Here is a 20,441-nt window from a genome sequence, read left to right on the forward strand (position 1 = left end):
GCTGAATATCGTGTCCCGGAATGTCCATTCAATGCCTTGGTGCTGTTGAATGCCATTCACGCTCAGAGGGCTGAATATCTTGTCCCGGGATGCCCATTCAATGCCTTTGTGCTGTTGAATGCCATCCACGCTCAGAGGGCTGAATATCGTGTCCCAGAATGAATGCCTTTGTGTCGTTGAACATTGCGGATAAGATAAAGGCGAACTCTGGCGAATCGAACCTTGGTCGTCTCGTTGGCTGACCTCACGGACGCGCGCCACTGAACCTAACCGATTTGGCCAGCCGCAGCGACACGTGACCCGTGCCTCATCACCGAAACGACGACGACCGAACGCCCTTCCTTTCCATCAAACTGCCCTTGATCAGCATGTCCTTCAATCCAACAGAAATCGACCTTGCCGTGCACATGAACAAAGCGACCCGTTGATGTCCTTGAGTACCGACACACCTCCCCCATCCTGCTCAGCGCATCTCGTAAGATTTTGCCCCGATTGTCCCCGTGGCTCACAACAAACAACAAGAACAACTTGCCCTTCGTCCTGGACCACCGCATGAACAACGACTCTGGGGATTCCGGATACACCTTCTGTCGGTAGAAGCGCCCCTCAGGGAGGCGCTTTGCAGTGTCTGGCATCCTCTAAAGCATGTCCGACTGCGATACCACTGCGTGCGGTACTTGAAAGGTCGCCCTAGCTGAGGCAGGCGGCTGTTTGCTGTTGGCAAAGGTGGATGCACCCAGGAGGGAATCTCTGGATATAAATTCTACCATCCTAAACATACTCGTCTATGCTTGGCTCTTTCCCCATTCTTTTGTTTTCCTAGCCCTGGGTCCAACCAAGTGCGCTCGCTGCCTGCCACGGCGGATCGGCCCAGGTCCGAGAAGGGCTTTGTCACGGTCCAGTTTGATTGCCCCAGCAGGCAGAGAAGGCGTGAAGAAACAGTTGGCATTAGTTAAGATCTCTTGAATTCAGCTTCAATCATGTCGGAAGCCGACGAGGTTGCGGAGGACTATCGCCATGCTCTGGAAGATCTCTCTTCCAACATGAGGTTCGAAATTAGCAACTTGACCGTGATTGCGAGAGAGAATACAGAACACGCCTTGGCTATTGCCGAGGTTCTTCAGCAACACATATTGAAGGTACAAATCTTCCCACGAAGCAAAACCCACGTGTTGTGATGAGCTGCGTATCTAACCCACCAGTAGGCACCGCCGGCCAAAAAATTACCCGCCCTCTACGTGCTCGACTCGATTGTGAAGAATGTCGGCACGCCATACACGCTGTACTTTGGCCGGAATCTCTTCAAGACATTCATGGAATCATATACCGCCGTCGGTTTCAACGTGCGGAGGAAGATGGAAGAAATGCTCAGGACCTGGAAGGATCCTGTTCCCGGATCCATGGACACACGCCCCGTCTTCTCGCACGAGCTCGTTCGACCGATAGAGAATGCTCTGTTAAAGGCCAGAGCCGCGACGATGCCGCAGACGGGACCCATGCCCGGACTGCCGCGCTCTGCCATGCTACCTCACCGGAACACTCCCACGCCGCCGGGCATGCGAGGGCCTGGCGGTCCGGCTGGCCCGTTTCCTCCGCAGCAGTACGTCTATCCCAACGGCGGCAGACACGCCGAGCCGCCATACCCCGGCCAACAGCAGGTAAGTCGCCCTCTGCTCCTGTCCCTACACGTACACCGCTCTGGTACTGACCGTGGGCCCCCTTAGTTCCTCCCCATCTCCTCAACTCCTCAACCACATGGCTCTATACCGGCCTCTTTCCAACCGCCCCTTTCCGGACCATATGGGTCTGCAGGGGCGGGGACACTGGCTGGGATAAGTGTAGAAACGTTGAGCAATGACATTCAGAATTTGATTGTTGCCATGAGGGCAGAGTTCGCACAGAACCCAAATGATAATAGTGTTCAAAACAGACTAAAAGCCCTGCTGGATCTTCAAGGCGTGGTGCGCAATGCTAGTTTGCCGCCCGATCAGCTGGAGCTTATTAAAAACAAAGTAACTGAACTTGCTGCCGTGACGATGAAGGCAACATCATCCCAGAACTCGACGCCAGTTCCTGGATATGTGCCCCCTCAAAGCCACCCACCACCTCATTCTGCGCCTGTAGCTTCAGTCCCAGCTTCGGCGCCTGAGCTGAGGCCTCAAGTAACGCTCGATTCTCTCCTGGGACCAGGAGCCATGGCAGCACTAATGGCTAGGCAGGCGGCGGCAGCATCATCACAGAATGCCGTTGCTGCGCCCCCATTTGCTACCGCTCCCATTCGATCGCCTCCTCCGGGCCTCGCAGAGACACCGAAGCCGCCTCGGCAGAACCCGATGTTCTTGCTGGAACAGCTTCGCCAAGCAGGCATGATTCCGTCTGCTACACCTTCGAGCATTGGCGCGCCAGTTGTCGCGGCCGCTCCTCCCGCTCCTCCCGCTCCTCCCGCTCCTCCTCCACCGAGCCAGTCAGTCCTGCCTCCGAACATCTCGAGCATATTGGCTACGGCAAAGGCAACGGCCAGCCGACAGGGAGTTGATGGTCGTCAGACGTCTGTTCTGAACTCGGCCGCCTTGAAACAACAGTACGTAATTACCCCCCCTGAACGTGCCGTGTTTTGATTTCCACCTCTTTCGCCCCTTTTTTATTCTGTCCTTCACACGATATTTCACACGATATCTGACAAGTCCCAGGTTCCGGCCTGATGCTATTGCTGCGCTTCACGAGAATCTTGGTCCGCCCTGCTCGCAATGTGGACGACGATTTCAGACGGATGAGGAGGGAAGGCAGAAGAAGATGGCCCATATGGACTGGCATTTTGGTGTTCACCAGAGAATAACGGAAGCCGAGAAGAGAGGCACGCACCGAAGCTGGTACGTGGATAGTCAGGTATGTCTGAAACGCCCATGCCTCAGCGATGTTGCAAAGGGAAATGCTAAGGCGAATGCAGGATTGGATTCGCTCTCGCGAGGCAGTCGACGCGGATCACATCGCAGCGCCCGACGACGGGGCTGGGCAGGCCTCCGATGCGAGCAAGGGACCCAAGTACATTCCCGTGCCTGACTCTGCCAGCGGCATCAACAACGTATGCCCAATCTGCCAAGAGAAGTTCGAAAACAAGTGGCTCGACACGGCCCAAGAATGGGTTTGGCTGGACGCCGTGCTGGTTGGCAACCGCGCGTACCATGCGTCGTGCTACGCCGAAGCCACCAGGGATCGTGAGGGCACTCCTGGGGCGTCCCGGCGAACACCGGAGCCTGTCCTGGGGAAAAGGAAGGCCGAAGGTGCCATTTTATCACCCAAGATTCGGACTTTGAAAACGTCAACATAAAGGCAGCGAATTGCGTGTGTGTATATGTAGATATATGGGCGAGTGCTGCTGCCAATGCCACGACAGACATCGAGGACATGGAGCGGTCAGTTGCACGGAGGAGGCTATGGTATGACTAGCATGCATGAGAGATGGCGTTTGGATGCACTTGATGGGGGGCTCTTTGCCAGAAGTTTACTTGACGGGCCAAAGAACAAACACGGGCCTGGGGAGCGATGGCGATGAGTGGGAAGACGGAGGGAGGGTTGATGGGCAGAGACGTTTACAAATGCCAAAACGTGGGAAAATCAACCCACTTACACAGGGGAGCTTACCAGATGATGTCGGGAAGCTGGTCTGGGATGTAGGGATTCAAGATTCCCCCCCTCGCAGAAAGAGGCCGAGAGGGGATTCCCAGTCAAGTGTTATTACAACTCGTCCATGGATGCCAGATGGCCCGTCATTCAAATATACACACACATATATCTGTAACGCAAATTGTCATTATTAATTTAGATTTTTTTAAAAGATTTTCAACCCAAGAAAAGGTGTTGCATGCCTCCGATGGAGGGCCTCGGCCCGTCGGCCCTCAGCGCCGATGTCGCTTGACAGGGGAGCGCGTCGCAGCCAATATCCAATATCTTATGTAAGTTGCAATAAAATAAAAAAAAAACTCCATCCCAACCAGGTGGCGATGCGCGTCTACGCGCTTCTCCAGCCAACACTCAACACTGCATGCTTGCAACAAATCTGCAACACCACCAACCTGCGCACGCAGTCCAGCTACACCACGCTACACCTTGGACCCAGACAGACGTATTGGCGCGCTACATCAGCCCCCCCCTCGGTCGGAGCCTGGGCGTCTGGGACCCAGAGCCAAATGGACCATGGCAGTCGACTGTCCCATCTGCAACAAGCCCGTCAGATGCTCCGAAATCAACAGCCACATCGACTCTGGCTGCACGAGCTTCGTCGTGGACAAGGACCCCGGGCCCTCGCCGCCGCCGACGTCGCAGCAGCAGAACGGCGCCTCGCACACGCCCACGCCCTCGCAGCGGAAGCGCAGCGCGTCGAGCTTCTTCTCGACGCCGGCGCCGAAACGAGCACACCCGGACGGCAAGGCGGCGGACCGCCCCGTCGTCGGCGGGACGTTGCCGCCCGTGATTGGGAAGAAGCGCAGCTTCGAGGAAGGGCCCGGCGCCGACGACGACGGCACGGGCCCGGGACCCTCGGCCGCTGAGCGCGGGACGAGCCAAGACGGCGAGCCAGACGGCCACGGGCAAGTCGCGAAGCGGACCAGGACGGTCCGCCCCGCGCCGCTGGCCGAGAGGATGCGGCCCACGACGCTGGACCAGGTGTGCGGGCAGGACATTGTAGGACCCAACGGCGTGCTGCGCGGCCTCATCGAGGCGCGGCGCGTCCCGTCCATGATACTCTGGGGCGCGTCGGGGACGGGCAAGACGACCATTGCGAGGTGCATCGCCCGCGCGGTCGGCAGCCGCCTCGTCGAGGTCAACGCCACGAGCGCGGGCGTGGCCGAGTGCAAGAAGCTCCTGCACGAGGCGGCGCGCGAGCTGGGCCTCACGGGGCGCGCGACCGTCGTCTTCTGCGACGAGATGCACCGCTTCAGCAGGGCGCAGCAGGACGTCTTCCTCCAGCCCGTCGAGGCGGGGACGGTGACGCTGATCGGGGCGACGACGGAGAACCCCTCGTTCAGGATCACGGGCGCGCTGCTCTCGCGCTGCCGGACCTTCACGCTGCAGCCGCTCACGGCCGAGGCCATCACGGGCATCCTGCGGAGGGCGAGGGCGGCGGAGGCGGAGGGGGCGGAGGGGGCGGAGGCGGAGGCGGCGGCGCACCCAGCCGTCGACGACGACATGCTGGCCTACCTGGCGCGGCTCGGCGGCGGCGACGCCCGCGCGGCCCTGAACCTGCTCGAGCTGGCGCTGTCGCTGGCGGCGCGCGGCGGCGACGCCCTCACCAAGCACGACGTCAAGGCGTCGCTGGCGCGGACGCTCGTCCACGACGGCGGCGGCGACCAGCACTACGACTGCATCTCGGCCTTCCACAAGTCGGTGCGCGGCGGCGACCCCGACGCCGCGCTCTACTACCTCGCGCGGATGCTGCAGTCGGGCGAGGACCCCCTCTTCGTCGCGCGCCGCATGGTCGTCATCGCCTCCGAGGACGTCGGGCTCGCCGACAACGCGCTCCTCCCGCTCGCCGTCGCCGCCTACACGGCCACGCAGCAGATCGGCATGCCCGAGGCCCGCATCCCCCTCGCCCACTGCGCCGTCGCCCTGTGCCTCGCCCCCAAGAGCACCCGCGCCTACCGCGGCCTCAACAACGCCTGCGCCGCCCTGCGCGAGCCCGGCGTCGCCGCCCTCCCCGTGCCGGCGCACCTGCGCAACGCCCCGACCCGCCTCGCGCGCGACCCGGGCCTGGCCGCCGGCCTCGCCCCCGACTACAAGTACCCTCCCAACTACCGCGACGGCAGGGTCCGCCAGGCCTACCTCCCCGCCGAGCTTGCCGGGCGCACCTTTCTCGAGGAGCGGCATCTCGGGACCGAGATCGACCCCGACCTGGTCATGGACGAGGCCGAGTAGCCCGCCGGAGGCTTCCTTGTTTACTTTGGCCGGGCGAGAGAATAAAAAGTTGACGCGAGCATAGCGTTTGTCCACTGTGTCTTGTTACTGTTTCATCTATACAAAAGACTTGTTGACAGAGCCGCACGGCATCATCACATCACGTCGCCATGCCACGCAACAAATAGCCGCACGGGTGACGCCAAGCCACATCATAGTCTCGATTTATATGTCCCAGCTTCATCGTACATCAATCCCCGTGCAAACCAAGCCCGGCGCGTGTTTGCTGCTCTTCATCCCCTGTCAAATCAATGACTGACACATCACTCCATCGAACGGCGACTCCTTTTCTGCCCAATTCCGCATTCAGCTCCGCATGGCGCTCCTCCTCACATAGTTCAACTTCCTCGAAAAACCCGGACCCTGAAGCCCTTGCCCTAAAAAGCTTCTTCTTTGGTGACAGTCCGGGTTTCTCAGACGACGCCGCCTCTCCGCCAACTGCAGCCGCCTCCTCGACCGAGACTTGCCGAGTATGCCTGACGGGCCGTGCGGGTATTGATTCCAAGTCCGAGTCGTAGTTTATCCTCCTTCCCTTCTCTCTCTCTGACAGTGTTGCTCGCTTTTCCGTCGCCCTTGTTTCGGATTTACTGAGAAACAGTTCCATGCAAGACTGTTTCGGGACGGGGCTGCACGTTTCAGCTTCTTGCCGTCTTCTTTGCCGCTGCAACGGATTTCTCAGACCCGCAGAGGAGTGGCTCGCCTCAACGATCGAGCATATTGACTCAGGAACCCCCTTTGACAGTTGGAGTTTGGAAACCACGCTGGGGGTTGATGCTGAAATAGACGTAGGCGGGGCAGGACTGTTGGACACTGGAGCTGGTGGGCTTGACGAAATATAAATCGCGTCTGGCTGCCTGCTGGACGATCTAGGCGTAACTGGTGAGCCGTCGATTCCTTCACTGGTTGTCGTTGGTTTCGGACTCCTCGTAGGCGAGGACGAGGATTGCTTACTTATGCTCGGTCTAGCACTGGGGCGCGCGAGGCTTTTCAGAGGAGACAGACTTGGCTCACGAGCCTTTGAAGAGGTCTGATTGCCAGAGACAGCTGCCTTTGTTACTGTGACATATTTGTCGAGGGAGCCTCGGGGCATGTCCGAGGCCTTGAGAGCCTTGGCGATACCCCTTGTTTTTTTTGTCTTTGTAGGAGATCGTCGGACAGCCTTGGCCTGTTCCCTTAGTTGCCATTCTTGGAAAACGTCAGAGGCGTGCTTCTTCACCAAACCTTCCAGCACCCAGGCCAGATCGGGTTTGGAAACATCAAATATTTTTCGAGCATTAACGGCAGGAATCTCCTCATGAACGTCGAATTCTTCATCGCTATTCAGCGCCAATCCCGTCCGGCCAGAATCAACAATCTCGTCGACCTCTTTGGCCCAGTCGATGGGTACAACTTCCTCGGGGATATAGGCCAAGCGTAGCTCTGGCGTACCATCTGTGCTAAAGTGTGTTCGTCGCCCAGAAATACGCTTGACGTGCTGGAGTTCGGGCATATTGGAGTTGGCCATATTGCGGACTAACATTGCCTGTCCTATGACTCGGATAAACTTCAAAGCTCCCGTACGGTAGTCCCAGTCGAAAGTCTCTCGCGTGAACTCGCGTAATGCTTCTAGATGGAATGCTTGCCTTTGCTCCATTTTCTGACGAATCGCCTCGATATTGGATTCTGAAGACACAACCGGGTGGGTGTAGTAGCGGAGAACTTCGATGTTTGGAAAGTCTTGTGGTATCTTTAACGCTTTGTGTTTTGTCCTAAAACAGCCCTTTTCGTTGGTTTGTAATTCGTGCCGCAGAGAATTCCGCCATGCCTGTATACCGTCTCTATCGGATGCCTTGAGGCGGCAAACTGATTTGCCAAAGCCGGCCTGGGCCGCCTCACAAGCTACTTTGACACCGCACCCGGGAATCCCGTCAGGAAGATAGTCACCGCCACTCATCAACGCAATCAGCACCATGCCCTCACGATCAAGACCCAAGGGCCCCAAGGCCATGTCGTCAACGTCATATAGTGAAACGTGGGTCGGTGCTGTCGAAGTCTTCGTCTCGGATGACCAATTGCGGAGCGTTTTTGTACACCCAAACATTATTGTATCGACATCTTCGCTAAGAACGGCGTCAACTACTCCGTGCCGCTGGAGCAAGGCACATTCTGCTTCTCCTTCGCCTGGAGCATCGTGGGTAGGGAATCCGAATAGTCGTATTAGGTGTTTAGCCGCAGCCGTTGCAGCACCGTCTCCTCGGCCTGATCGTTTATTTCGTTTGAACTGGGGCTTATTCAGCCCGTCAAACACAAAGATTGGCTGTATTGGGGTTCCGAGGAGTCGGACTAGACGATAGAAGAGAGTCCTCAATGCGGGATTAGTGCCACCTGGACAGATCAGTACGGTGGTATATCGTGACTGTGTAGAACGAGCTGGACATGCAAACCTTGCGCAGCCTGCGTCTGGAAGTGCCATATTGCAAAGTCGATGGCAATACGATAAGGTCGACCTGTCGACTCCAAGCTGTCAGCCGCAAGCTTGGAGAGCGATATTCGCTTGCCCGGGCCGAGCTCTTTGTAAATGCTTCAGTCGGTCAGCCATGAGCAGAGACAAGGAATAAAGGGGCGAGATGTACCCTTTGATGCCCATTCCAGAGAGGCATTGTACCCGAACCTGTGAGAGGCTGCAACTGAAGAATTCACGGTCGAGGTGATGGATGAATGAGGTGCCGACTAAAATGCCCCACGTTGCTGAGGTGACGTCTGGCGTTGTTGACTCGGCCCGTCATTGAACTTAAACGGGCGGCAGGAAGTACGGGGCCGTCAAGCAAGGCAAGATCGCTTAGGTGCCACATCTGTTAACTGCATATCGCCTGAGCCGACCACGTTCCGCGACTTTGGCGTCGAGCTTTGGAAACCCGAAGCACAATGCCAAGATTGAAATTCAACTTCACTGTGGAGAATTGACCTGCGTCTGCGGCCATGTCTTCCGGCGCAAGCACTACAGTCGCACACAGGAGCGTGGCCACGATAAGATCAGGGACATCACAAGCGCCGGCCAGCTCATCGACGCCTCACACCCCGCCAAGGACCGTCACATCCTCATTTGGGTCGCCAACTACGATCCGTGCAGAGGAAGATTTTGTGCTTCTAGAGATTGGCTCACGCTATGTCCGGGTCGGCTTTGCAGGCGACTCCTTACCCAAGGCATGCTTGTCATGCGGACCAGGGCAGCAGCGGCGGGTGGGTGATTTTCGAGTCTGGCAGGAACCAGCTTCGGGTCGCTCGAGAAAATGGGCCGCCGATCACGAAATATGGCATTACGACTTGCGCCATGTCGACTTGGGCTTGTTCCAAGATAAGCTAGACCGACTGTTGCGGGAGGCATTCACAAGGTAGCGTGCAGTGACGCCACCGCGATCCGACCGGCGCTCACCATGTATTTAGGTTTCTGCTCATTGATTCCAGGCCGAGACGGCTTGCCCTTGTCCTGGATTCTGCCGTCCCTCTTCCTCTTCTGTCTTCTGTACTGGACACATTATTTACCAACTTTCAAACCCCAATCATCTCTCTCATGTCGACCCCTACAATGGTGGCTGTTGCGGCTGGGACACGGTCAGCACTGGTGGTAGATATGGGCTGGAACGAGACTGTCGTGACCAGCGTCTACGAATACAGGGAGGTGAAGAGTTCAAGGACTGTCAGGGGCGGCAGGAGCCTGAACGACGCGCTCTACAAGCTGCTTTGCGCCCTCATTCCTTCCGCTGAAGATGATGAATCGGGAGACAGAGCGGTGGCATTTGAAGAATGCGAGGACATATTGTGTCGGCTCATGTGGTGTCGACCTTCGGCTTTCAAATCGTCTCGACGAGAGCCCACACAGTTGCACACGGTTGAGGAACAAGACGAAAACGAAGGGGAGCCAAACCAACCGAGTGGCATAGCCGAGGTGCCGCTTCGGTCAGCAAATCCTCCTTTCACCATCCATATACCCTTCAACAAGCTTGCTGAGGTCTGCGACGATACCTTCTTCGACCCTTCAGCGGCCCAGACCACCTTTGATGACCACGAACTGCCGCTTCACCTACTGATATATCAGCACCTGCTCCAGTTGCCCCTTGACGTCAGGGCAGTCTGCATGTCTCGAATCACCTTCACGGGGGGCTGTTCGAATATACTGGGCATAAAGGAGAGGATTTTAGACGAGATCACAAGCATAGTTCAGCGCAGAGGCTGGGAGCCCGTGTCTGGCAAAGGCGTCGAGGGCTTGCGAAGCGGACGCAGGGCTGATGGAAAAACTAGCGTACAAAGGTCAAGCACGTCGTCAGTTGGAACGTCGGAGTCGGGCGGTGACGACTCTGATGGACCTCGGTCCGAGTCGGGAACTGCGGATTCTCAGGAGGACCGGGTCGAAGCCAAGGTGACGCGCAATAGGCCAGTTCGGCACCAGTTCCAGGGCCAGCTACGAGCCATTCACTCATTGGGAGCTTGGGCAGGGGCCAGTTTGATGTGCCAGCTGAAGATCCCGGCCATGGCTACCATAGATAGAGAGTCGTGGCTGCAGCAAGGCGCAAACGGAGCGTCCCGGCCGTGTGATGTTGATTTCAAGAACCAGCAGCGGCAAAGCATGGGAACCATCCGAGGGAGCGGAGGCCATCACACAAACTGGACCCTTGGTGTTTGGGGTGCTTTGTAGGGGCGATGGTGCAGCGAGGTGCAGCGAGCTTGGCGGGGTGTTGATGTACACGGAGAGAGATACCACTTTGAATTGGATGCACGGGAACGCAGATGTAGGATTTGCATCAGCAAGGTCGTTTTTGTATCTTCCACGGGCAAGTATAAAAGTTTGTGGCGTCGTCATGGCAAAGTTCGGTTAATTGCATAAGACCGGTGCTCCAGGCTCTCGTTCTCCCGAGTCCCGACTGCCCGCCCACCTCGACGCAGGCAGAGAGAGTCTGGTCGCAACGAGAACGAGGGCGAGCTCACATCGTCACCGCTCCAGGGCCATGAACCGATCGCTGGCATGTCTACGCTGCCGGGGCCTCAGGGCAAAGGCCCGAGCCCTCCCGGCCCGCACGTTTGCAGACAACAAGCGGCCGCCCACGGCGCCAAAGCCCATCATCGACATCAAGCACGTCCGTCAAAACCCAGAGCTATACGAGCGCACGTGCCTGGAGCGCAACTACAGGAATCAAGCAGCGCACCCCGCCAGGATCTTGGAGCTACACTCCCAATGGCAGGCCCTGCAGAGACAGGGGCGCGCACTCCGCGAGAGGTCGAACCTCCTGAGGAAGTTCCTCGCCAACCCGGCCACGAGCAGCGGCGACGACGACGTCCAGGACATCCGCGAGATGAGCAGGCAGCAGGTGCAAGACGAGGCGAGGAGGCTAAAGGGGGAGCTGTCCGGCATCGAGAAGGGCGAGGCCGCGGCCGCGGCCGAGATGGAAGCGCTCGCGCTGGAGATGCCCAACCTGACGAGCGACGACACCCCGCGCGGCCACGAGGCCCTCGTCCTGGGCTACATCAACAGCCCGCCGGCGGCGTTTGACAAGTCGCCCGAGAACAAGGTCTGGCGGTCGCACGTGCACGTCGGCTCGGAGCTGGGGCTCCTGGACTTCTCGGGCGCGGCCGCAGCGTCCGGCTGGGGGTGGTACTACCTCGTCGGCGAGGCGGCCCAGCTCGAGCAAGCCCTGGTGCAGTACGCGCTCGCCGTCGCCACCAGGCACGGCTGGACCCAGGTGTCGCCGCCGACAATGGTATACAGCCACATCGGGGCGGCGTGCGGCTTCCGCCCGCGCGACCAGCACGGCGAGCAGCAGGTCTACGCGGTGGCGCGGTCCGAGGCCGACGCGGACCGCGGCGTGCCCGAGCTGTGCCTCGCCGGGACGTCGGAGATTGCCCTCGCCGGCATGAAGGCCAATGCCGCCATCGACCCCGAGGACCTGCCCATGAAGCGCGTCGCCGTGTCGCGGTGCTACCGCGCCGAGGCGGGCGCCCGCGGCGCCGACACAAAGGGTCTCTACCGCGTGCACGAGTTTACAAAGGTCGAGATGTTTGCGTGGACGAGCCCGAGCCGGGACGAGGAGCAGGACGTGTACCAGGAAATGCTGGACGTCCAGGCCGAGATTATGCAGTCGCTGGGGCTCTACTGCCGCGTGCTGTCGATGCCGGCGGCAGACCTGGGCGCCTCGGCCGCGCGCAAGGTGGACGTGGAGGCCTGGTTCCCCAGCAGGCAGTCCATCAACGACGGCTGGGGCGAGCTGACGTCGGCCAGCACGTGCACCGACTACCAGACGAGGCGGCTGGCGACGCGCACGCGGGTCGACGGCAAGGTCAGCTTCCCGTGGACGTGCAACGGCACGGCGCTGGCGGTGCCGCGTGTCATGGCGGCGCTGTTCGAAAACGGCTGGGACGAGGAGACGGGCACCGTGGCCATTCCCGAGGTGCTGCGGCCGTGGATGGATGGGCTTGAGCGCATCGGGAGGGTGGGCAGGAGGAGGAACGCGCACGAGGTCACCTTTACCCAGAAGGACGGGCACGTCGAGGAGGCGTAGGACGCAGGCCAGGCCATGAGATTGCACGACTGGCTTTGTATCAAGAAGCATTCTGTTTTGACTTGGGCTTCGTACACGGGTGCAAAACCCCAACGCCACGTCCACGTCTCTCCCATCGCCGGCGCCACCTCAAGTCTACCTTGGCATCCACGCGGCAGGCGGCACGGCACGCATGTGTCACCGAACAAAATCACAAAGGACTTGCCGCATCGTCTTGCATCGCTGGCGGTGGGCGAGCTGTGTCAAGGGCCCCGAGGCACAAAGGGTTTGATCGCAATGCATCATCATGATGTGCATCGTCTGCACCACCGATCAACCGCCATCTACATCGCAAGACGAAAGAAATGGCCAAAATCGATTTATTGGTCCAAAAAAAAAGAAAGAAAGAAAGGAAGGCGACTGAAAACAACTTCCTTACTCTATCTGTGAAAGCGTAGACGTTCAACTTTCATGGCTGAGTGACAATATACATCAGACCTTACTCTTTACCGTTTCCTTCCCATGACGCCAGACAGAATCCATAATCATCACAGTAAAAACGCCGCTCTTCTGTGCGAAAAAAAAAAGAAAAAAAAGAAAAAGAATGAAGGACAGAAAACATCAGAGATCAACCTGGCAGACGCAGTGGTGAGATGGCCCCCCCATGACGACCCCGTGGGTGCTGCCGCATGGCTGATTTCAAGTGAGTGATCGAGTCGCCAAGGCCACCAGGGTGTCGTGTCTTTTGAGTGCAAAACATGCCGAGAATCGTGGAAGAGTGACCAGATGTAACAAGGCTCGTTGGCTCAGGGGAATGCAGAAACGATGTAGACGCACCGCAACGGAACAAGTCAACACAAAAGGAGAAAAGGCAATGGAAAACAGACCGCCGCCGCCACCGCCACCACCTTGAATGTCAAATGTCAAGGCAACCAAGCAGTCAACACCTCGCCAGGCCCACGATGCAACCGAGCCGAAAAAGGGTGCTGCCCCATTACTATGAAGAAGCGCTTACCTGTTGGCTGACCGAAGGGTGATGAACAATGTGCTGGTGATGGTCATCGCCGTCGTGATGCAGCGTCACGCTGTTGAACTCGCTGAAGGGATCCTCCATCTCAGCTCCCGGGGTTGCCAATCCGCTGTCCAGCGGCACGCCCTTGATTCTTGACCCGCTGATGTCCACGCTTTCACTCTCCTTGACGTTTCGGAAATTGACTGTGTCTATTCCCTTGGTAGGGTGGGGGACAATGGGCGGCTTCATGTGGCGAATCAAAGCCCACTGAGTTGAGCGGAAGAATGGATGCACCTTGATATCGGATGCGCCGGCCCGGGCTCCTAACCTCCTGTTCTCGTCCTTGATCAAGAGTTTTCGAATCAACGATTTGCAGAGGCTGTAAGGCACACAGGTCAACAAGTCAACGCCGCCGCAACAGCTGCCGAGGTCCAACGTACTTTGAAATTTGAGGCGCCCCTGCATGGTCAGGGAACGGAATGTCCTCACGCAGAATGTTGGCGAAGGTGGCGTTTCTATTCTTTCCCTTGAACGGCGTGGTGCCGTACAGCATTTCGTAGATGAGAATGCCCAGCGTCCACCAGTCCACAGCGCTTGTGTGCCCGGAACCCTTAATAACCTCGGGGGCAATGTATTCCTCCGTACCGACGAATGAGTTCGTCCGGAAGTTGGCGATGCAGGATCTGGTGTCGATTGTGGGCAAGGCATCTGTCCGGGCACCGTTCTTTCCGATAATCATGGTGGGCTTGCCGCCAGGGTCTGACTGCTTGGAAAGGTCAAAGTCTGAAAGCATGATGTGGCCGGATTGGTGAAGCAGAATATCTGGGCACAGTCATGTTAGCCGACGACGACACAGAAAAATGCAAAAATAAAGACGCCGACGCCAGCACGCGCAAGATGCGGGATTCATCATACTCTCAGGTTTCAAATCACGGTAGATGAAGCCCATGAGATGAAGGTACTCGAGAGCGGCCGTAACTTCGGCCGCATAGAAACGAGCGTCGTCCTCGGGAATGCACTTCCCAGGGCGAGTTTGCAAGGCTCGGAAGAACTCTCCACCGCTGCAGTATTCCATGCACAGGTATAAGTGCTCGTCAGACTGGAAGGAGTGATAAAGCGTGACAATGAATGGATGGTTGCTCGTTGCCAGGATTTCCTGCTCAGCGAGAGCGCGCTTGATCTTGTTCCGCTTGATCATTTCCTTTTTGCTCAAGACTGCGAAATAGACGACATGTCAGCGTGCCTTGGCTCGTCGAGCGGGGAGAAAGGGCGGCATAATACAACACAACACATACCCTTCATGGCATAAAGTCTGCTGCTCTTCTTCTCCCTCACAAGATAGACCTTGCCAACATCACCCTTTCCAATGAGCTTAATCTTGTCAAAACTGGCAGGGCCAACTTCAACATTGCGAACTTTGATGGAGTTGGAGCTGTACGTCCTCCGGAAAGCCAAGGAAGCGCTAGGGGCTGGCAATGCCGAGAGGACGTCTTCGGCGGCACGGGCATGGCTGTTGCTTTTGGACGATTCCGACTGAGACTGTGCAAGGCCAATGGAGCCGCTCTCCGGATCGGCAATGAGAGGATCCCTGCCGAGCTCGGCGGTTGCAGGTCGTTGGCCAGCGGCGGACATGGCCACGGGCAGCGCCGGGACCGCGTCGGACTGGGCGCTGGCGAACAGGCCTTGGGCATTGGGGGCACTAGCCACGCGGCGCAGACGACGAGCAAGCTCCTCCTTGGTCTCGCTGGCGGCCTGGTCGGCAGGAACACCATCGGGCCCGCTGGCGTTGAGCTCGGGAGTATCAGGAGGACTGGGGGGCACGGAGCCCTCGTTGTGATGGCGCAGGTCGGGCTGGCCCTGGTGGGCAAAGTAGGGGTTGGCGTGAGCAGTAGGGCTCATGGCCTCTTCGAGCTGGTTGCCCTCGCTGGCGACGGTGTGGGCGCGGAGTCTGCCGACGGTGTTGCTGAAGAACTTGGCATGACGGGAGGGCTTGGGGCCAGACATGTCGGAGGCAGCGGCGTTGTTAGAGGCAGAAGTGCGGGACGCATTGTTGGAGGCGGCCTTGTCCTTTTCACCAGCGGTGCTGGCGGCGCTGTTGATGCGAAAGAAGTTTCGGAGACGATGGCTGACCTGCGCGCCGGAGCCATTTGAGCCCTTTGATGAGGGCATGGCGTGGCCTGGTGACGACGGACGACGGACGACGACGGACGACGGACGACGACGGACGACGGACGACGACGAGGATCAAGACGGTCGGTGTTTGGATAGGTGAGGAGCCGGATCAATCAGTTGATGCCATGGTCTGTTCGCAATTCAGGCCAGAGTGCAAAGCGTTCTCAGGCGGACTCTGGGAGCGGTCGACTCTGTTCCTGGGATCAATGATGCGGAAGGAGACGACTTGGGGGATGGGATGAGACGAGGGGAGGCGGGAGGCGGGAGGCGGGAGGGGAGTGGCCGTGGCGGCGGTGCTTGGGGTGCTTGGTGCTTGGTGCTGGCGGATGACAGACAGCCAGCGGCCAGCGGCCAGCGGTCGGCGGCTAGCGGTCGGCGGCCATGTCGAGTGGGCGAGAGGCGAGCGTCCGGTGGGGGTGCACGGCTTCTGCTGCAGGGGCGCCGCAGCATGTAAGCCCCGACTGTTCGACCACCGGCAACAGCACTGGAGCCCAGGGCTCCATCGTCTTCAAATCTTCAGCACCGACCAGCCGACCATTTTTTGGGCGCCGAGCCGGACATGGATCTTGATGGAGTCGATCGAGCCATGACAGCCATGACAGTCTCATCCGTCTCGGCGGACTGGCCTGGCCTGGCCACTCGAGGAATGCATTGTGCCATCCGTCCGAAACACCCAGCAGGCACAATGCGAAAAAGAAAGAAGAAAAGGAAGAGGAATGACGGTAAATCATGGATCAAAACAAACAAACAAACACTGACAGCAGCCCGAGAGCCAACGGCCAACGACCACCGCAAGCAACCAATAGTTATTACGTAGTTGCTCCTTCGTATACCACTAGTGGTGGGCGGTTACTTTTGCCCCTTTCTTTTTTCCTTTATTTTTTTCCAAGATCATGAGCATCCGGCCCTGTGGCGTCATGCCGTCCCGTCGCCGAGTCAGGCCGTACGTACTTGGTTATTCAATGCATTCCGCGCCGTCAATGCCAGTGCCATAACTTCACTCATTAGTCAGTCTGTCGTACGGAGTAACCAGGCGGTCCACCAGACTTGCACCGCCCTTCCTTTCTCTCACGTGCGCATCTGAATCAATCTGTCACCCTCCCCCCCACACAACGCCGACTTGCCCGGTTGCCAAGGTACCTACTCCGTAGATACCTGCTTACTCATCTTCTTTGGTAGTTACTCCGCTCGCCAAGTGACCGCCTCAGCCGACGACGTCGAGTCCTTGGTCACGTGTGGTACAGCACAAAACTTGCGGCGCCAACGATGCCATCAACTAGAGTTGCGTTTCTCAGCTGCTCTGCTTCGCAGGCATCTTGGGTCCAAACTGGGCACAAAACTATGTTGCGTCTCTTTGGAGTGAAACTACTGTCTGCACCTCTCAGGCTTTGGTTGTAGCCTCGCCAGGACTGCCCAACATGATGTCGCCCTCTTGGCCCACATACAATACAAATTGGGAGCCGCGCCATCTTCAACACCCTCACGACAACAAACCTGCGGCCCAAAGCCCCTGCACATGATTGACACGTGTCAGCGTCAGACGAGCTTCAAGAGCCGGGTGTTATTCCCGTTTATTTCCTGGCCGAGAACCACAAGTCTCGCCACATCTTGTAAAGCGATCTTGTGCTTTGGCGCCTATTTATTTTGTTGGCCTGTGGCGACACGCAGTGTCCGCCATAGGAGGGGCACTTTTGAAGGCGTAGATTCTTTGGTTTGTCTCCTCCAGTATCAGCCCGTCTCCTCTGACGATTCGGAAGACTCATCTGGTAGATTCTGGTCTCGTTGGATCAGCAACTCCTTCAGCTTCCGGCGATTTGCCTTCCACGTTGCAAAGTCCTCTATTTGTTGGTCCCTGATAGATGGCGTCACTTGTCGCCCATCCGAGCCCATCAGGAAATCTGGAAGTTGATCTGGCGAGTTGTCAGGCAGCACAGCGCGCATTCCGCTGGTGTTGCTTGGGCCGTCGCCTACATGCCATCGAAACGGAAGTAGGTGAGCATCCTCCAAATGAGACCGCCATTGCTCACCATCTGCGCAGGCGTCCAGCCCGCAATGCGCCCAGTGGCAGGGCCACTTGCCATTTTGTTGATGAACAATGTGGAGGTGCCTTCGCAGGGTGTCAAAATTGTGCAACTCGGCCTTGCACCCAGCCCACTCGCATATGAAGCTGACAAAGTGCGGATTGGCTTTATGATAAAGCTCCTTTGGGGATGGTGAAGGCATTCTGCTCGGGCGTCCCGGCCTGCGCCCAAAGCCTGGCAGCGGTGCCTTGGTGCGAGGCTGGCGAGGCGTGCGAGCTGATGTTCTCCAGGTTGGGGGAGTGTTTCCGCGCATGGCGGCGTATGACATTCCAGGTTTCCATCCCTTCGGCCGTCCTCGACTTTGAGAGTTTGGTGTTGAGGTTGATGACGGCGGAGGCGTCGCGCGGGACTGGGCAGCGTCGTGTCTAGGGGATTGAAATGGGAGACGTGCACTTTTCTTGACTCGTTTGGCAAGCTCCAACGTATTGATAGCAGTGGCGTCCTTTCCAGGTTCTTGTTTCGGGGCAGCGTACGCTTTGCTGGGTGAGTGTGCCGCGGGAAGCGACCCGGTGATTCCTGGACCAACGGATGTAGTCGAATGGTGAGGGCCAGTCGCGCTGGGTCCATTCTGTTGAGCTATAGGTGTGACCTCAGGATTCCAATATGGACTTAGAGTTGCTTGACGATAGGGAAAACTGTCAGGTGCATCGTGGCTGCCGAGCCTCTCGCCAAATTTCGTCCAAACGGGCTTCATTATTTCCGACGCCGCGCCACGTGCTCTGTTTTGGTTGTCCACTGCCTCCGGAACTAGCTTGCGAGCAGAGAAGAGGCTTGATGCAGATGAGGCGGGTTTGATTGGAACCGTCTTCAGGTTTATACGTTGGCTGATGAAGATGTGGCCAAGGGTTGATTTCGGGGTCGAGAGAGTGGTAACTGTCGCGAAGGTGCGAGTCGACGTGCTTCTGTGCCACCTCGAGGGCGCAGGAGCCAATAGGGTGCTTTGGTCCCTGTCTCCTGCCTGCCGTGGATGGTCAGAGCTCTGACCATCATTCAACACATTAATTATTAGACAGGACGGGACAGATTGCATCCTCACAAGCAAAAAGAGAGGAATGGATCAACTTCCGTCTTCGTCGTTCAAATCTCCTTGTTCGCAATTTGTGTGATTTATTGCCGAGTATGACGGAGCACGCCAACCATTCACTACGCAGTGGCCTGCCTGCCTCTTGACAGCTGCACACTGACAGACAGACCCTTAAATCTTGTCGCTGCTCACCACAACACGGCATGAAATCAAAGAAAAGAAACCATGTTCATTCTCAACCCGCCAGCTGCATCTCGCCATTTCTTCATCAATGGCATCATGCCCAAGCTCGAAATATTTGGAATCGCCGCGGAAGCCCCACCCATTGGCTGCCCGCTAGTCGCCAGCCGCCAGCCCTCCAACTCCCCATCTTCTGCTTCATAATCAACAATTGCGTTGGTCCAGACCGAGTTGAGCCGTGCAAACCTTCTCGACCAAGTATATAAGCTACTCCCCGAGCCCGAGCACCGCTATCGACACCAAGAAACCCACCGCGAATACCACTTCTTTCCCCAGAGCAGTCGCCCACCCGGACCAAATATGTCCAAGTTCTGCGCCGTCGTTGCGGGCGCAGGCTCCGGCACTGGCGCGTCGGTGGCCCTTCACTTCGCCAAAACATATCCCGTCGTCCTCCTCGCCCGCAAACCGGCCAGCTACGAGCAGATTGTGCAGGAGATTCGTGCCGCGGGCGGCTCGGCACACGGATACACCGCGGATGTGTCGGATCCAGCCTCCATCGACGGCGCATTTGCCCAGATTGACAGGGATCTCCGGGGCCACAAGCTGGCCGCGGCCGTGTACAACGCGAATGCCGGGTTCGCGTACAAGCCGTTTTTGGAGCTCAAGATTGACGATTTGGACGCTAGCTTAGGGGCCGCCGCGTAAGTCCGGACTGTCTCATCCACGGGTGGCTGGCGGCCTATTCCACCAGACGTACTCCGTACGTCAGTTACATACGGAGCAGACTTTGCTGACAATCAGTGACGGCTACCAGGAACGGCTTATTCTACTTTGCCCAAAAGACGCTCCCCCGGCTCCTCGACGCCGTCTCGTCCTCGCCCCACCCGCCCAGTCTCATTGTCACCGGCGCCACAGCGTCCGTCCGCGGCGCCGCCAAGTTCACCACCTTTGCGGCAGGCAAGTTTGCCCAGAGGGCCATCACGCAGTCTCTGGCGCGGGAATTCGGCCCCCAGGGCGTGCACGTTGCACTGGCCATCATCGACGGCGTCATCGATGTCCCCTGGGCAAAGGAGCGCACCGCGAACAATGGCGTGGCGGACGGCAAGATTGCCGCCGAGGCTGTAAGTGCAACTTGTCAATACTAATAAAAACCAACCGACGCCCTGCACATGACATGCATGTCAGAAGTCGTGCTGATTTGCTCCGCAGATTGCCCAGAGTTACTGGCATTTACACACGCAGCCAAGGTCTGCATTTACCCACGAACTCGACATTAGGCCGTACGTAGAAAAGTTCTAGTAATGATACCCTTTACCTTTACGACACCAGACGGCAGCAAAGTAGCCCGGTTGAAAGAAACGACGTCATATTTGCCATGCAGTCTCGAGTTTTCATTTCCGGTACAAAGCAGCAGTAATAGTAGTAGTACACTCGTTCTCACCAATACACAGCATGGGCTCCCTCAACAAGACGTGTAATGTGAGAAATCAGGAAATCATCAAAGAGTTTCAAGT

General features: G+C 57.8%; 8 protein-coding genes across 8 annotated transcripts; 5 read left to right on the forward strand and 3 right to left on the reverse strand.

Moving 5' to 3' along the window:
- Nucleotides 1–980: 980 nt before the first annotated feature.
- On the forward strand, nt 981–3,328 carry MAM_04150 (mRNA cleavage factor complex component Pcf11; the record flags this gene model as incomplete). The annotated part of the gene is made up of 5 exons (XM_040822948.1): nt 981–1,139; nt 1,206–1,658; nt 1,866–2,581; nt 2,691–2,886; nt 2,948–3,328. The coding sequence occupies 5 exons, from the start codon at nt 981–983 to the stop codon at nt 3,326–3,328; spliced, it is 1,905 nt and encodes a 634-aa protein (XP_040678827.1).
- Nucleotides 3,329–4,194: 866 nt separating this feature from the next.
- MAM_04151 (DNA replication ATPase) lies at nt 4,195–5,910 on the forward strand (the record flags this gene model as incomplete). Its single annotated transcript, XM_040822949.1, has 1 exon — nt 4,195–5,910. The coding sequence occupies one exon, from the start codon at nt 4,195–4,197 to the stop codon at nt 5,908–5,910; it is 1,716 nt and encodes a 571-aa protein (XP_040678828.1).
- Nucleotides 5,911–6,139: 229 nt separating this feature from the next.
- On the reverse strand, nt 6,140–8,575 carry MAM_04152 (DNA repair protein (XPGC)/ Rad; the record flags this gene model as incomplete). Its single annotated transcript, XM_040822950.1, has 3 exons — nt 6,140–8,313; nt 8,373–8,509; nt 8,562–8,575. 3 exons carry the CDS (start codon nt 8,573–8,575, stop codon nt 6,140–6,142), a joined length of 2,325 nt encoding a protein of 774 aa, XP_040678829.1.
- A 924-nt stretch (nt 8,576–9,499) lies between these two features.
- MAM_04153 (Actin-like protein) lies at nt 9,500–10,621 on the forward strand (the record flags this gene model as incomplete). The annotated part of the gene is made up of 1 exon (XM_040822951.1): nt 9,500–10,621. One exon carries the CDS (start codon nt 9,500–9,502, stop codon nt 10,619–10,621), a length of 1,122 nt encoding a protein of 373 aa, XP_040678830.1.
- Nucleotides 10,622–10,931: 310 nt separating this feature from the next.
- Nucleotides 10,932–12,479, forward strand: MAM_04154 (Seryl-tRNA synthetase, class IIa; the record flags this gene model as incomplete). Its single annotated transcript, XM_040822952.1, has 1 exon — nt 10,932–12,479. The coding sequence occupies one exon, from the start codon at nt 10,932–10,934 to the stop codon at nt 12,477–12,479; it is 1,548 nt and encodes a 515-aa protein (XP_040678831.1).
- Nucleotides 12,480–13,455: 976 nt separating this feature from the next.
- Nucleotides 13,456–15,639, reverse strand: MAM_04155 (Serine/threonine-protein kinase domain protein; the record flags this gene model as incomplete). Its single annotated transcript, XM_040822953.1, has 4 exons — nt 13,456–13,849; nt 13,911–14,292; nt 14,386–14,685; nt 14,766–15,639. 4 exons carry the CDS (start codon nt 15,637–15,639, stop codon nt 13,456–13,458), a joined length of 1,950 nt encoding a protein of 649 aa, XP_040678832.1.
- A 1,731-nt stretch (nt 15,640–17,370) lies between these two features.
- On the reverse strand, nt 17,371–18,417 carry MAM_04156 (C2H2 finger domain-containing protein; the record flags this gene model as incomplete). The annotated part of the gene is made up of 1 exon (XM_040822954.1): nt 17,371–18,417. One exon carries the CDS (start codon nt 18,415–18,417, stop codon nt 17,371–17,373), a length of 1,047 nt encoding a protein of 348 aa, XP_040678833.1.
- An 870-nt stretch (nt 18,418–19,287) lies between these two features.
- Nucleotides 19,288–20,226, forward strand: MAM_04157 (short chain dehydrogenase; the record flags this gene model as incomplete). The annotated part of the gene is made up of 3 exons (XM_040822955.1): nt 19,288–19,628; nt 19,742–20,048; nt 20,137–20,226. The coding sequence occupies 3 exons, from the start codon at nt 19,288–19,290 to the stop codon at nt 20,224–20,226; spliced, it is 738 nt and encodes a 245-aa protein (XP_040678834.1).
- Nucleotides 20,227–20,441: the final 215 nt, after the last annotated feature.

This window comes from Metarhizium album, assembly GCF_000804445.1.
Source record: "Metarhizium album ARSEF 1941 chromosome Unknown scaffold_9, whole genome shotgun sequence".
NCBI classification, from domain to species: domain Eukaryota; kingdom Fungi; phylum Ascomycota; class Sordariomycetes; order Hypocreales; family Clavicipitaceae; genus Metarhizium; species Metarhizium album.